Raw genomic sequence first — 16346 nt, 5'->3', positions numbered from 1 at the left:
ATTTTCGTATTTTCTTAAGAATTTTTCTACACAATAATTGGAAATCCAGCACGGGACGGTACACTCGAGGTTATATATGCAGTATTTCAGTAGGAGCTCGTGGCTAAGCTACTTATAACTGCTAAAGTGAATCGATCACAGGTTACTGGGTGACCATCTTTGCAATAACGATTTCCTCCGTGTTTCGGAAGGCACGTTAAACTGTGGGTCCCGGCTGTTATTCATACATCCTTGACAGTCGTTACAGGTAGTCAGAAGCTAGAAAGTCTGACAACCAGTCTAAGGGGTATCCAGTGCCGTATTATCCATAAGGCACTTTAGGCAAGTGCCTAGGGACCCACTATGACCAGGGGACACCCACCACCAAAGTAGGAATCTAAAAAAAAGCTCGATAAATTTATCACTGAATGAAAATAACTTGAACCAAGCGGGCCCCTACTTCTTTATTGCCTCGAGGCCTCGGGGCCCCTGGGCCCCTAGATCCGGCCCTGGGGGTATCGTGTTGCCCAGATAACTGGGTTGAGGAGGTCAGATAGGCAGTCGCTCCTTGTAAAACACGGGTTCTTAGCTGAATACAGTTAGACTGGACGCCGACCTCAACATAGTTGGGTAAAGGCCAATGATGATATTCGTAATTTTTTGCTTTCAGATGCAAATGTAAAATTAAGACATGCCAGTAATGTTCAGGAAGAATACACACATAGTGTTCAGTACGAGCTAGGTATGCTCGCGGCAGGAATAAGTGACAAATTTAAGCATATGCTGAGAATCTATAGATACTATTCCGATGCAGTCAACTATAAGAAAAATAAATACGGAATTGGAGATTGCATGAAAGGTTATCAGGTGATGCGTAAGTATTTTTCCACGTTTTTATACAATCACTTTTCTTGTTTGTTTGTCGTTCCGATTGGATTTTTGTAACTCAATTCTGAGGTGCTTCCCGATAAGCTAGCAGGCTGAAATTTTCAGGGCAGCTTCAAAGCCGATGAAAATGCAATTTATATGTATAAAAACGGCTGGACCGATTTTAGTAAAATTTGAATTGAGTTAGAAAATCATTCATCATTGGCCTAGCCTTTTCCCAACTATGTTGGGGTCGGCTACCAGTCTAACCGGTTTCAGCTAAGTACCAGTGTTTTACAAGGAGCGACTGCCTATCTCACCTCCTCAACCCAGTTACCTGGGCAACACGATACCCCTTGGTTAGACTGGTTGTCAGACTTTTCAAGCTTCTGACTACCTGTAATGGCTGTCAAAGATGTAGGAATAACAGCCGGGACCCACAATTTAACGTGCCTTCCGAAACACGGACGGATTGAGTTAGAAAATGTGTTTTTTTTTTCATCTATTAATATTATTTAATAAATAAACTGTTTTTTGTTTCCGCAGTTTACAGTTTACACAGACATAAATAGGAAGAGGAATTAAATAAAATTTAATGTGATTTCCTTCTTTCGTAATCGTTTATGTTTCAGAGGGTCTATACACCGAACTGAGGGTAGAATCAGAATTATTTCACGAAATAGTCAACCAGCAGAGAGATACGAAATCGGGAAAAGACAAGGAACTTGAAGAATTTGCCAAGAAGCACCCCGGGATGGATATTGAGAAGTTGAAAGAAGCGAGGGATAAGGGCCTTATACCTCCAGGGGCAATGGAAGATTACATGAAGAAAGGAATAGTTCGTAAGCAGACCTTATAGACCTTTTTTTTGACGCCATATTGGCCGACCCAGGTATCGCTGGAGTGATACAAATGAGGTGGATCTTCGGGCTCTTCAAGCCGATGACTGGCGAGAAGTGGAGAAGGATCGGGTAAGGTGGCATTCTCTCGTATCAAAGGCCAAGACACAATTTGGGTCGCTGAGCCAACAGAGTAAGTAGTTAGCCCACTGTGTCCCACTGCTGGGCAAAGGCCTCCCCCAAATCCTTCCACGATTCTCTATTCTGGGCCGCATGGAACCAGCCTGCGCGGTAAGCGTTAAGGTCGTCTCGCCACCGCTTCCTAGGTCGCCCTCGACGACGCCGTTCAACCGCTGGCTCCCATAGTGTGGTGAGATTGGCCCAACGATCGCAGTCCATGCGGCTGACGTGACCCACCCAGTCCCATTTTAGCCTGGCAGCCTTTTTGCCGACGTGTATAATAACTACCCGTTTCCCACAGTTTCTCCCGTTTAGTACTACGAGATTGGGTCTCGTGATTATTTTACATATTTTAGTTAGTTTTCAAAGAGAAATAATTATAAATTAATAATTGATTTTTATTCTTTTATCTCGTATACTAAAAATGTAGGGGACACAGTTATTTAAAATCTCGTGTGACGTCACTTATTAGTAAGTGATGTTTTCAGCCCCCATTAACATTTTTTTTTTCCGGAGTGAAACGCTAATGTCTTCAACCCACGTCGAGGGCACGGCGTGGGGATATGTCGGACTTCCACCGACTAAAAACACCCCAGGCCCCTTCTACTGCTTTAGCCAGAGTCACGGGATCGCTCGCGCATACTCTGCGCGACTCTGGCTGGGCTAGCCCCCGTTACCATGCATTTCATCAACCTAAGTGCTTTTAATCTTCCTAACCTTTTAAAGTAAAATAAAATAAAAAATATAAGAGTTCGATTCCCACCCATGACAAATGTTCGTTTGATGGGTACACTCATCGATCATTTGTTCTGTGTCTGGGTGTAATTTATCTATATAGATAAATTATATTATTATAAGTATTTAAAAATATATAAGTATGTTTATCAGTTGTCTAGTACTCAAATTTCAAGCTTTGCTTAGTTTTAGACTAGATGGCGTTGTGTGAAAGTTGTGTAATGCTATATTACAATGACATGTAAATTTAAAATCCAGCGAAAAGTCGAAGAAGTATGTCAGGAAACCAGACTCAGATAAACGGGAAACCTCAGAACGGGACAGACTGGAATAAAAAGAAGGAGCCAGAAGAACTAGCGTACAAAAAGAAGTTGAGATACATCATGTGGGCTGAAAAATGGAAGGGCTTCAATCCAGATATAGAGGGAGTTCAAATATCACATGACATCGCAAAAGCTGGCTTGGAGAATGCCAGTGATTTCTCTTTAAAAGAATTCGCGAATATATTTTAGAAATAAATGTTTCTTTTTTATCTACCTCACTGTGTCCTGGGCAAATACCTCTCCCAAATCCTTCTACAATTATCTGTTCTAACAAATACTTAAAAATGAATTACATTTTATCTTCTAATATATAAAATTCCCGTGCCACGATGTTAGTTTCCGTACTCTTCCGAAACGGCTTAACCGATTTTTATGAAATTTTGTACATATGTTGGGTAGGTCTGAGAATAGAACAACATCTATTTTTCATAGCCCAAGTGATAAGGGTTGCTCACGCCAAAAAATATTTTTTAATTTTTTGACGAAATTTTTCGTTTTTATTTTTTTATAATGTGGCATTAAAAAATACATACAACCCGAAATAATTTATTAGGCAATACAACGTTTGCCGGTTAAGCTAGAGTAGTATGTAACTTTCGAGAAAATCATAGATAGTTATAATTAAATGATGTCATTTCTACTCACGCGTATTTATCAACCAAGGTCTCTATGCCGCTATTTACAATGACCGATGAATGAATGGCAATAAGATTAAAATACATTCATCGACCATTGTAAATAGTGGTATTAGGGCCCTGACTAGCTTTGCATGGGTCCGAAACTAGTCGGGCAATCCCGATAAATACACGTGAGTAAACCGTTACATCATTTAATTATTATTACAGACAAATAATCAGTAGAACAGGTATAACATAGATAAACAAATTGCTAATTACAAGCTTCCACATATTAATAAACCGAGCACCATTTAACACAAAATAAAGGCGAATGGAAGGGGAAGGGAATAAAGGGGGAACCGACTAAAAGGTCACGTGGTAAATATTACAATAGTTCGACAGTCCTATTAACTACCTTTAAGCTAGAAAAAAAATAAAAATACTCAGTTTAAGATCAGTTCAACCGATAAAGTAGCTATGGGTCATTTGCCTTCTAATTGAGCTAGCTATCAATATCAATGTCAGAATGTTGCGAAAGATAATATAATATAATAATATAATATATCCTGGGACAAATCACACACGGTTATCTGATCCCAAGCTAAGCAGAGCTTGTGTTATGGTAACCAGACAACTGATAAACTTACTTATATATTTCTAAATACATACATTGTATAGATAAATTACACCCAGACACCAGAACAAATGATCATGCTCATCACACAAGATTTGTCCTGGGCGGGAATCGAACCCACGACCTCCGGTATAGCAGTCAGGGTCGCTAACCACTAGACCAACAGGCCTCAGATCATTAAAGCTTCTAGCAGCTCGCATGAAAATGGAGTTGCCTTTGTCATGCGAGCTTATATTCTCACAATATAAGTAATAGCTACAGAGTGAAAATTCTTTACAGATTTATTTCGGTTTTCTATACTAATACTAGCTGACCCAGCAAACGTTGTTTTGCCGAATATTTTTTTTTCGAGTTGTATGTATTTTTAATGCCACATTATAAAAAAAATAAAAACTAACAATTTAGTCCAAAAAATAAAATATATTTTTTTAGTGTGGGCAACCCTTAACACTTAGGGGTATGAAAAATAGATGTTGTTCTATTCTCAGACCTACTGTATACGCATATAAAATTTGGTATAAATCGATTTAGTCGTTTCGGAGGAGTACGGTAACTAACATCGTGACACGGGAATTTTATATATTAGAAGAAGAAGATATAAAGCTGTAGACTTTGATTGTTTATTTGAACGCGCTAATCTCAGGATTACTCAGGAACAACTGGATCAAATTAAAAAATCTTCTTGTGTTGAATAGACCATTCATCGAGGAAGGCTTTAGGCTATAAACCATCACGCTGCGACTAATAGGAGCGAAGATGCAATGGAGAAAGTGGAAAAAACAGGTAAAACTATTCATCTTCGAGGGTTTCCGTTCAGAAATTCCTAATTTATATCTTCTAACCACGCTACGCACGCACCTACTTGGTGTCGGATGGTAAGTACTTGGTGTCGGACGGTAAGTACTTGGTGTCAGATGGTAAGTACTTGGTGTCAGATGGTAAGTACTTGGTGTCATATGGTAAGTACTTGGAGTCCGATGGTAAGTACTTGGTGTCAGATGGTAAGTACTTGGTGTCATATGGTAAGTACTTGGTGTCAGATGGCAAGTACTTGGTGTCGGATGGTAAGTACTTGGTGTCAGATGGTAAGTACTTTGTGTCAGATGGTAAGTACTTGGAGTCAAATGGTAAGTACTTGGGGTTAGATGGTAGGTACTTGAGAAATTTGATAAATTGAATACTTGTTTGCAATGAAAGCGTAAAAAATAGTAAATATATTTGAAATTGAGTATGTTACTGTAAAAAAATATGCATAGAAAAACCTTCCTTAAGAATCACTTTATCTATTAAAGAAAACCGCATCAAAATCTGTTCATTAGTTTCAAAGATTTAAGTGGTCAAGGGGAAATAAGGACAGAGAAAGCGCTTCTGTTTTATAATATGTAGTGACAATGTCATGGGTACGGATATAAGAATTCGTTTTTACTGACTAAATCATTATCATCTGCCTAGCCTTTTCACAACTATGTTGGGGTCGGCTACCAGTCCAACCGGTTTCAGCTAAGTACCAGTGTTTTACAAGGAGCGACTGCCTATCTGACCTCCTCAACCCAGTTACCTGGGCAACACGATACCCCACTACTAATTCACTCACAGAAAACTCCATTTAATCTGACCCCACTCAGGGTCGAAGGGACAGGGCATCTAGTATTACATAAAATACTAAGAAAAAAGATTGTCTTTTATATTTGGATTAATAAAACAAAAATATGACATTAAAAGCTTTTTAATATGTACAATATATTAGGAAGTCAAATGATCGTACATAGTTTGGTCTAGCTCATTGAGGTGCAATTTAAAAAGTTCCGTCAATATCGGGCGAGCATTTTATGAGAAAATTACAGTATGGAGAATGAACTACTAAATTAAATTAGATATTATTGAAATCCTTTAGTATTAAGTTGGATTTCAATAAAATCTGGAGATAAAAAACTACTAGACTCATTTTAATGAATTTTAGGCAAAGGATAAGTTATAAATTACACCTCTTTATACACTTACAAGTTCCATTTTTAGCATCATGTATATTTATACACATTTTTTTTTAATATTAGATATTAATAGAAAAATCGAATACTTTTTTAATTCCAAATCTATATATGTTTTAACATAGAACCAAAGATCAATATGACAATTGAATATTCTCATATACAGGTTGTTGTATAAATGGCGGGTCATATTTTTAATACGTGTTCGTATCTAAACAAACAAATTTTAGGGAAACCATAGTCAATGCTCGAAAAAAAACATGTTACCATACAAAATTATTATTTTAATAAAATAAATATGATAACACGTATCGTAAAGCATCAACTGCGGTATCAAGTTTCTTAAAGACGTTTGTTTACAAAGATTAATATTCCAAACATGACCGTACATATAAACAACGCCATGTATAACACTCTCATACAATGCGACTTAACCACACAATCATTCTGTATGTGTGTAAAGCCATAACTCTCATTTTTATATAATTATTATTTTTTTTAACCATCTTATACTATTATAAAAAAACTTTCGAACTTTTCTGTACAGAATTATTTACAATTTATATTCAATAATTTTTTGCAAACGAAAAAAAAACCGAGTGCCCCCATTTTGTTTTAAGACGAATACTTTTCTACCCTCGTTTTGTGTTATTCACTTATTCTGTGTATATTATACACATTTATATTAAGTATGCAATAGCAAAACATACATATTGATTTACAAATTAAAGAAAACATTCAGATATTCGAAATAAAGCTAATTATACACGGTGATTTTTTTAGTCGTCTTACAAGAGCAGCCCAGTTCATGTATCCGACGTAAAATACCCCTAGGCGCGATTGATATTTTTTTATCATCAACTAAGATAATAAGTACGAAGAAAATTAAACAAAAGAAATCTGAAATATACTCTTAAAAATGGTAAAAACGCCGCCGCCCGCGCCTCTCACCATTGTTACAAGGCTCGGACCGCGCTCGCAACAGAGCTGTGTTTCTAAAAAACTACGAATTTCATCATAATATTGAATAAAAATTGCATTTTTTTTTTCAAATCTCATAAATACCTATTTTTTTATCATGAACGTGTTCTAGTCATTGGATACATGAACTGGGCTGCTTTTGTAAGACGACTAAAAAATCACGGTGTATACGCATCACACTTTCTCATAATTTAAAAACAATTTATACCAATTCGTGGGTAGTTTTTCATTATACTTTACTCACTATAAGCTTTTTAACCATTAAGACGGCCATATTATATTTGTCTCCAATTCTTAGTCTCACACAACCGTACCGGTTTACAAACTCTAACTGTCTCATTCAACATTTGCTTTGCCTTTGACGTAACCCAATATTATTAATTGATACCAGTCATTACACTTTGCTGAATATTATTAAATGATGCAACGGTTTACTCACGCGCGAAACTAGTCGGGCAATCCCGATACATACGCGTGAGTAAACCGTTATATCATTTAATCAATGACCATAAAGGAAAATTAAAACAGTGAACTCCCCATTACAAACACACACATTATCTCTCTCTTTCTAACTCTCGATCTTCTCTCTCACTTTAAAAACTAATATTCCAAAATAACACTCATAATTTTAATATGAATACGTAACCTTGAGGGTAGTCAAAAATTCGTCTTAAATATTATAAGTACTTGAATTTTTAGTATCAACTAAATAGTTTAGTTGTTTTTCAGCCCAACGTTTGGAACAAATATTGGACCCAATAGTATTGCCAACAAGAACGATATTTAGTCAAGGACAATAGGACTGGAGTGAATTAAAACATGTTGTATACATTATCTTTATAACCTTTTCCCAACTATGTTGGGGTCGGCTTCCAGTCTAACCGGTTTCAGCTGAGTACCAGTGTTTCACAAGGAGCGACTGCCTATCTGACCTCCTCAACCCAGTGTCCTGGGCAACACGATACCCCTTGGTTAGACTGGAACCGTATTACACGTTGTATAAAACATGTTGTATCTCCTTTTATACCATAGACTAAATAAAGAAAAAGTCTATGTCTTATTATTTACATATTACGATAATAAGCCTTATCCGTTTCTTATCCAGTCAATGACATATAATCGAACAAATATTGGATCCAATAATGTGGCCAACATTTTGGTCGAAAACAAATATTGGATCCAATAGTTCGGCCAACAATTGTGTGATAATTAAAATTGGGTCCAATACTTGAGCCAATATTCGTGGCCTACTCGTAGTAAGCTTATGTAAATTGACAACTCACCACAGCACTCATAAACAACAAGATTTTCAGAATTACAATGTTTAGATCAGAGTTTCATAACCAACCACTAATATTATAATCGCGAAAGTTTGTATGTATTGATGTGTGCATGTTTGTTCGTCTTTCACGCAAAAACCACTAAACGGATTTTGACGAAACTTGATACACTGATAGTTTATAAATTGGATTGATACATAGGATAGTTTTTATACCGATTTTATGTACCCGCGGGGTAAATTTCGAAATTGACTGACGACCTCCGTGGTCGAGTGGCGTACGCACCGGTTTCAAGGTGTCGCTAGCTCAGAGGTCCCGGGTTCGATCCCCGGTCGGTACAATGTCAAAAATTATATATTCTACATTGTCTCAGGTCTGGGTGATGGTGTTACCTTCGTTGCATCTGAATTCCATAACACAAGTGCTTTAGCAACTTACTTTGGGTTCAGAATAATGGGTGTGATGTTGCCCGCATGTAAATCGCCGAATCATTAGTTTTCATAGCTAGATGACGTCAAATATATCGAAATTATAATTTTTTAAACGACTCCCGCATTGTAGAATTTAATCCTTGTGTCTTGGGATTCACAAACATACAAGTCACATGCACAAAGACACCCAGACTCAGGACAAGCATTCGTGGATCACACAAACGCTTGTCCTACGCGGGGATCGAATCAACACGTCGCGCTCAATGGGTTTGGCGTGGTGACTTCAACCACTCGGCTATCCGTGCAATCGCATACAACATGAATTAAAACTATCATTTTCATACATTTTGTAGATTTTACAGTATGTTGAATATAAGGACTTATTCCTTGTTATGCAATCTTATACGAAACTAGCAGTCAACGTTAATAATGTACTACCTCTGTTCTGACGCAGTTGGTTAAAAAATATTTGTAAGTTAGCCTACGAAACTCTGTCTACACCGAATTCCTTTCAAATTTTAATAAAAAATACAAATATTCTTTTAATACTATTGAAGTACATGAATTTCGAATATATTTTACAAATCGATTCATTTCGATATTATCTCTTTATACATATAAAAGTTTTTAAGTTTTTCAATTCTTCGCACAAGTACAAAAATTTTTCGTTTTTTTTTTCAGTCCGTTTAAGATTTTCTTTAAGTAAGACGACCGTTGTTTTTATTTGAATAAATGTTCAATATACATGATACATTCTTTTTGAACAAGTCGGGTGAAAACGTCACAAGGACACAGGCTGGTGTTATTAACAGCTTCGGTAATGGCGCCCCACCGTGGGGCAGCTCACAAGCGTGGTGATCAATGCTCGTTCTCTGTATGAGAGGCCTGCAGTGGGACAGTTACAGGCTGGTGTTATTAACAGCTTCGGTAATGGCGCCCCAGCGTGGGGCAGCTCACAAGCGTGGTGATCAATGCTCGTTCTCTGTATGAGAGGCCTGCAGTGGGACAGTTACAGGCTGGTGTTATTAACAGCTTCGGTAATGGCGCCCCACCGTGGGGCAGATCACAAGCGTGGTGATCAATGCTCGTTCTCTGTATGAGAGGCCTGCAGTGGGACAGTTACAGGCTGGTGTTGTTATAAACATATATATTTGAACATTTATCCAAGCTGCATAATAATTTTTAGTCACGTGGTAATTAACAAATTCATACATTTGTTACAAATTTTAATTTAATTTTAAGTTTTGTCTTGAAGTAAAATTATTGTAATTGTGGAAGAGAGATGAAGATAGGCGTGTCTTTCTCTCTCGCTTCCACACTTACATTCTTACTTTAAGAGGTGCTTGTAGGACCGCAGAGCGAGACAAAATATGTTTTTTTAATTATATATATTTATCACACTGACTTTCTGTAGATCAATTGAGCGCTAGACCGTTAGTCATAACACTTATTTTTTTGCTGTCGGTTAAATGTCAACTATAGTTATTTTTAAAACTGCTTTCGTTATTGTAAATTAACAACTTAATTCAAGAAAATTCTTTGAAAATGGGATTACTGTATCAAATCGTCATGAGATCAGAATTTGCATCAGAGGAATAATTTATTTATCTGTACTGTAATGGGATTAGAAATGAATCAATATTATTAAGATAGTAACCGTCGTGAGAATGATTCATTATTAAATGATGTAACGGTTTACTCACGCGTATTTATCGGGGTAGCCCGACTAGTTTCGGACCCAACCGGAGTCCTTAATCATGAGCGGCGAGATGTGCGGCCGCTGACGTCAGTTCGACTCGTGATCCCGCCGCGTCTGCTCATGATTAAGGGCTCCGGTTGGGTCCGGAACTAGTCGGGCTACCCCGATAAACACGCGTGAGTAAACCGTAACATCATTTAATAATATTATTAAGGGTCCATTGTCTTTCAGTCTGTCACCAGGCTGTATGTCATGAACCGTGATAGCTAGACACTTGATATTTTCATAAATGATGTCTGTTATAACATCGATAAAAATCAAGATTATAACAACACAACAGCTTGTACCGTACGTAATAAATTTCGATGAAGGGCCATTTTCTTTTGACAAAACTCTCTTTAGCCTATTTGTACGGAACCCTCAGTATCGGAACTCCGACTCAAGCTGGACCGGTATTTTTCCCACGTTTCTATAAACTCACTTTCTTGTTTGTCGTTTCGGTTGGATTTTTGCAACTCAATTTTGAGGCAGTTCCCGATAAGCTAGCAGGCTGACATTTTCAGGGTAGCTTCAAACCCGTTGACAATGTAAATTACAACATTACAACGACGTTGACGTTTAAAAACGTGTGCATTTAGATTTTTCATATCAATTAATTATTATTTTAAATAAACAATTATTTTCTTGAATGAAGTTGTTAATTGTCACTTAAAGCTGTATTTAAATAGGACCAGAGTCTGTTTGAACATTCTGTATATTCCTATAATCCCATAGACCAAATAAAAATATAGATAGGGCAAGAGTTTATTAATATATTTTATAACAGCTTGTTGTGTTATTATATATTTATAATTTTGATAACTAGCTCTATCTATTTCTTATTTAATCTATGCAAGAAACTTGTATTTATATTGGAAAAAGGAAATCTCTGTATGAGAGGCCTGCAGTGGGACAGTTACAGGCTGGTGTTATTAACATCGATAATGGCGCCCCAACGTGGGGCAACCAAAACTTAATCTTGTATTTAGCAGTATTACGGTATCTAAGAGCAGCCCAGTGTTGGGCAAATTATCTAGCCGACTTTCCAGGCCTCTCGCAGTCTTCAGCACACCTGCAGTCTTCGGATATGGAGTCTAGGGACATGAGACTCTCTTGCGACGTTCTTAAACACGCTCTGCACCTTGAATCGATAGAGTTGCCACTTTGAGAGTTTGCATCTTCTGAAACAGACTCTAGACTCTTCAAACTCTCCACAGAAGTCAGTTTATAAGATCTTCTGAACTCTGCTATCTCCTCTTCACTCATATTCAGCGCTAACAGCGAATCTCTTGCCATTTTTCCCAGAGAAGACACTTTTTTCTTCTTTTTAGACAGAATTGACTCCATTTTGGTTAAAGGGCAAGGTTTATTTAGACTTTCTGGTAAACTTTTCGGGCTAGACCCGCTCCTAGTCCGTAACTTAGCCCTTCGTTCCGGTATATCTCTAGGTGTGGTACTTTCTGGTACTTTAAAAGCTATAGTTTTCGTTTTCGGACTAACTTTCTCTTCTGTTATGGATAAATCTTCTAGAGAATTAGATTTTATGATTTTCGCTCGTTCAGGAATTATTGGAGAAGTTCTTTTTATAATTTCTTTTGGCGCGAAAACGTTATCTTGTAACTCATCAACAACTAATTCCGGGCTAAGATCTAGAATTTCCTTAATTTCAGCATCTCTTAATTCCTGAGCTAAAGAACTCTGTGGGACTGGCTTTTCAGGCCGAAACTCGCTGACGTCATAAACTAGATAAGACAACGCGTCTTTACCTAGATCTATTTCTTTAGACTTCTCTGTATTTTGTTCTAGATCTTTTTCAGTGTTAACTTCGTCTATAAAAGCTAGTTGCAATGGGAAAACATCACAAGTCTCTTCAATAGTAGCTATCGGAGCTAATAACTCAGTCTGGATTTTATCTTCGATTCTAGGCTCAATTTTGACTGGGTCTGGATTTTTGACCTGTCTTTCTAGCTCGACGGCTAAAGCTTTAGTATTACTCATACTTGAAGTTAATGTATTTTCAGGACTTATATTTTCTTTTATCCCACGAATCACTTTGCTCGGTAGTTTCTCAACGGATTGCCCGTTATCAGGGCTAGATTGTTTATCTAGAGAATTCTCAGACCCAGACGCTTTCAGGACTGCGGCAAAAGACCTAGGCCTGACTAACTCTATCTCTTTCTCTCTCTCATCTCTATTTTCTCTACCTATCTCATTTCTGTTAGCATTATTAATTACACTTACGTCTAAATTTTGTACTATAATATCTTCGGTGGTTATGGTAACTGTTTCTCTTTCTCTCTCTCTTTCCGTCTCTCTCTCTCCCATCTCACTCTCCTGCGGGAAAGACTGGAATTCGGACAACGTGTTATCCGTGTCAGTAGATGGAGTTTTTGAATCTAGTTTCTTCGAAAATGATTCATCTACGAAGGAGACTTGAACTCTCTCTGATAGAGTGGAGTCTGTAGCTTCTGAATCGTCTCTCTCTCTCTCTATCGTCGACCCCCACGACCAGAAGGAGCTGGTGAGAGAAGAGTCCTTCCTCGGCGGTGTGCTGGACGTCTTCTTCTCATCATCAGAAGTAAGACTTCTGGAGAAGATGCTAGCAGGGTGTTGGAACAGAGACAGTAGCTTCTCTAAGTGAGAAGGCTTTGCTTCCTTCTCTTCTGCTCTCGGGACATGGAAACTGGATGAAGGGGCGACCCAGGATATCTTCCTCATCCGATCTAGACCTTTACTCTTCAATGCTGGCACATCCAGAAGACTGGAAGTCCTTTTTGGCGAGGATATAGATTCGAGAAGTACTTCCGGTTTCCTCATGGATTCTTTTAGACTGGAATTATTCGTCAAAGTACCTTCATTCGATGAATTGTCGTCTCGATTCTCCGAGGGATGTTGCAACGAGTACTCGATTCCTGAGTCGGCGGACGTGACCATGATTTTATCGATTTTTCCAGAATCTAGAGAGCTGACACTGGCCTCTAGACTCGATAACGAATCGTGTATTAATTTCGTCTTTCCGAATAGAGGTGAGACACTTTCGTTGGAACTCAAAGATAGATTTAGGAAGTTTCCGCTGTTGACTGGGGTCACATCACTAGTCGACTCGACACTGCTCTCGTTGGACAGAATGACTGATTTCCGTCTGTCCAACTCTTGAACCGACTTATTTTGCTCGTTCAAACTCTCCATTGAACTTCCAGAAATTTCCAAAGAAGAATTACTGTCGAATACGTTTTTATCTTCTGTTCTCTTCTGCATTAGTCTAGACACTTCTAGATCTGGGCTATCCAGACTGGATTCACTCTTGTTTTTCTTAAGTATAACTTCAGCAGGTACATTTTGAAAACTATCTCTATCTCTACTTTTATCTATGGATTTCATTTTGTCTATATCTAAATTATCGTCTAAATTGTCTATGATTTGGTCGCGAACCACTTTGGCTTTATCGATAATGTTTTTTTTATCACTTTTCAGCACATCACTATATTTCAAATCACTTTTAACTAGTGTTGGATTTTTAATACTATCTATCACAATTTTATCGATTTCACTTTTTGTTTCTTGAGTTTTTGTAACGTCTTTTTGAGTTGAACTTGATTGCGCACTCAAATTTGAGATTGAATCTGTAACGTCTAGATTTTTTTCAGTTATAATTGCAGATTCAGATTTTTTCGTTAGATCCCACCCAGCCTCATTGCTAACGCTTTCTTTAGATTCAAATTTATTAGACTCAGTTTTTGATTCACATAGAGCAACACTTTTATTAGTCGAAGCCAAATCGATTTTTGAAATCGATTCAGTTTCATCGATTTCAGACTCAGTTTCGATTATAGTATGTATTTCTGGTTTCGGCGCTTTGATCGTCGGACTAACTAGAGTTTTAATTTGAACCGGATCAATAACCAAAGGTTTAATTTGACTGGTTAACTCAGTTTTGCTCTTCGTAAGTTCAATTTTTGACTCAATTTTAACTTGATCGGTTATGACTTTATTTGACTCATCATTTTTGACTTGACTTGTCGTTTCTATTTTGACTGTGCTTTCAATTGACTTGGTTTGACTTTCTTGATTTGATTCGACTTTTACAGTCAACATTGGCGTTTGTTCTGTAGGTTTGACTTGATTTGATTCAACTTTTGGTTCATTTTTATTTGATTCGGTTAATGAAGGCTCTATTTTTTGAAGGGACACTTCTTTTTTAAGTTCTGGTAATATTTCTTTAATATTTTCATTTCTCACTTGGTCAGCGGGTTCACTTTTAATATCAGTGACTAAAGATTGAGTGGCTTCAATTTTAATTGCAGCCGCTGTTTTCTTGTCTTCAATTTTAATTGGATTTTTTACCATAGGATCAGAACTGAAAAAAGGTGTAGTGTCTTTCTTAGGTGCGGGTTCAACGCTCTGGTTTAACATTTCTAGTTTAGCTTGCCTCATGGCTTCGCTTCGTACCTGTGTAGTCACAACCTTTCTCACTGGCGAAGTTTCATTTTTAACAACAATCTCATTTTTACTTGCACCTTCAATTAATTTCGGTTCATTTTTAACTTTATCTTTGCTTGCATCTTCATGTTTAACTACATTTTGAGTTGAACCTTCAGTTTTAATTGTTTCAATTTTAACTTTATCTAGATTTTGACATGCACCTTCGTTTTTAACTACACCTTCATTTTTCGTGTCTATTTTAGCTTCACTTTGAGTTAGTTCTACTTTACTTAACGGTTCACTTTTAACTATATCAGTTAAAGACTTACTCGATTGAGCGACGACTTTTTTATCTAAACTTTCATTCGCCAAAACGACTGTTTTTTCTATATCTTTAATCTCTAAATCACTATGAACCAAAACGTCGTTTTTACATTGACTTGTAACATTTTTATCTCCACTCTGTATAGTTACATCACTAAATTGTGTCGAAACGTCATGTCTTTGAGTGACCATCACTTCATCCTTATCATGTAACGACACATCACTATGAACCAGAGTGTCGTTCTTACTTTGTATAACAACACTTTTATCTTGAAAAGAATCACTGAACTGAGTCAATTTGTTATCATTTTGTGTTGACACTTCACTGTGAACTAAAGTGTCGTTTTTAACGGGAGTGTCGTTGTCATTTCGTGTGAATACTTGGTCATTGAGTGTCGTGGGATCTAGCGCTTGTATTGATGGCGCCGGGCTGGGTGGTGGTGGCGATGGGGTTGGGTTGTACACGCTGTCGTAGTTCCTGGTCACCGAGAACCGGGAGGGGGACTTCCTCGGTTGACTGGATGCCGGGTGGACTTGGATTTGAGGCGGTTCCAAAACCTGAGAGCGAAATTGTGTTTTAGTTTATTTTAGGTAGAGACCAACAGTCGGAAAATCGCTGGGAATTAATATTAGTTTTTCATTAATTAAAAAATCAATTAAGAATTTTCTTCCTGTTGAAGTCGGTTGCAAATACTCTTTATTTATTTGGTATACTTAAAAAAAATTAAATTCCTATAACCCGCTCGTTCGAAGTTTCATATAATATAAGAGGTCGCGGTGATGGGCGCTCAAGAGGCCTGTGCCCAACAGTGGGACACCTATAGGCCACTGGTTACTGGTTCCCTTTTCCGCACGCTCCAAGTCGGCCCATTGTGCGTCGGGAGGCTTTTCAGTCTAGTCATCTCAACTCCCGCCTGACGACTATAAGCTAGTACATTTCTGTACCTCAGAGGCATACAACATTATGTGACATTAAAGGTAAACAATCGTATCATCATTTGAGATCCT

General features: G+C 37.5%; 1 protein-coding gene across 4 annotated transcripts in view; it reads right to left on the bottom strand.

Moving 5' to 3' along the window:
• Nucleotides 1–10772: 10772 nt before the first annotated feature.
• LOC113509037 (putative leucine-rich repeat-containing protein DDB_G0290503) overlaps nucleotides 10773–16346 on the bottom strand; it is a 47411-nt gene continuing 41837 nt past the window's right edge. For all 4 annotated transcript variants that reach the window (XM_026892294.1, XM_026892292.1, XM_026892293.1 and 1 more), the window contains one exon: nucleotides 10773–15896. In XM_026892294.1, coding sequence (XP_026748095.1) covers nucleotides 11622–15896 — 4275 coding nt within the window. In that variant the 3' untranslated portion in view covers nucleotides 10773–11621. The remainder of the gene's footprint in view (nucleotides 15897–16346) is intronic.

The sequence above is a fragment of the Trichoplusia ni genome, chromosome 3, assembly GCF_003590095.1.
Source record: "Trichoplusia ni isolate ovarian cell line Hi5 chromosome 3, tn1, whole genome shotgun sequence".
Classification (NCBI taxonomy): domain Eukaryota; kingdom Metazoa; phylum Arthropoda; class Insecta; order Lepidoptera; family Noctuidae; genus Trichoplusia; species Trichoplusia ni.
Note: the sequence above shows the minus strand (reverse complement) of the source record. Positions and strands in the feature narration are given on the sequence as shown.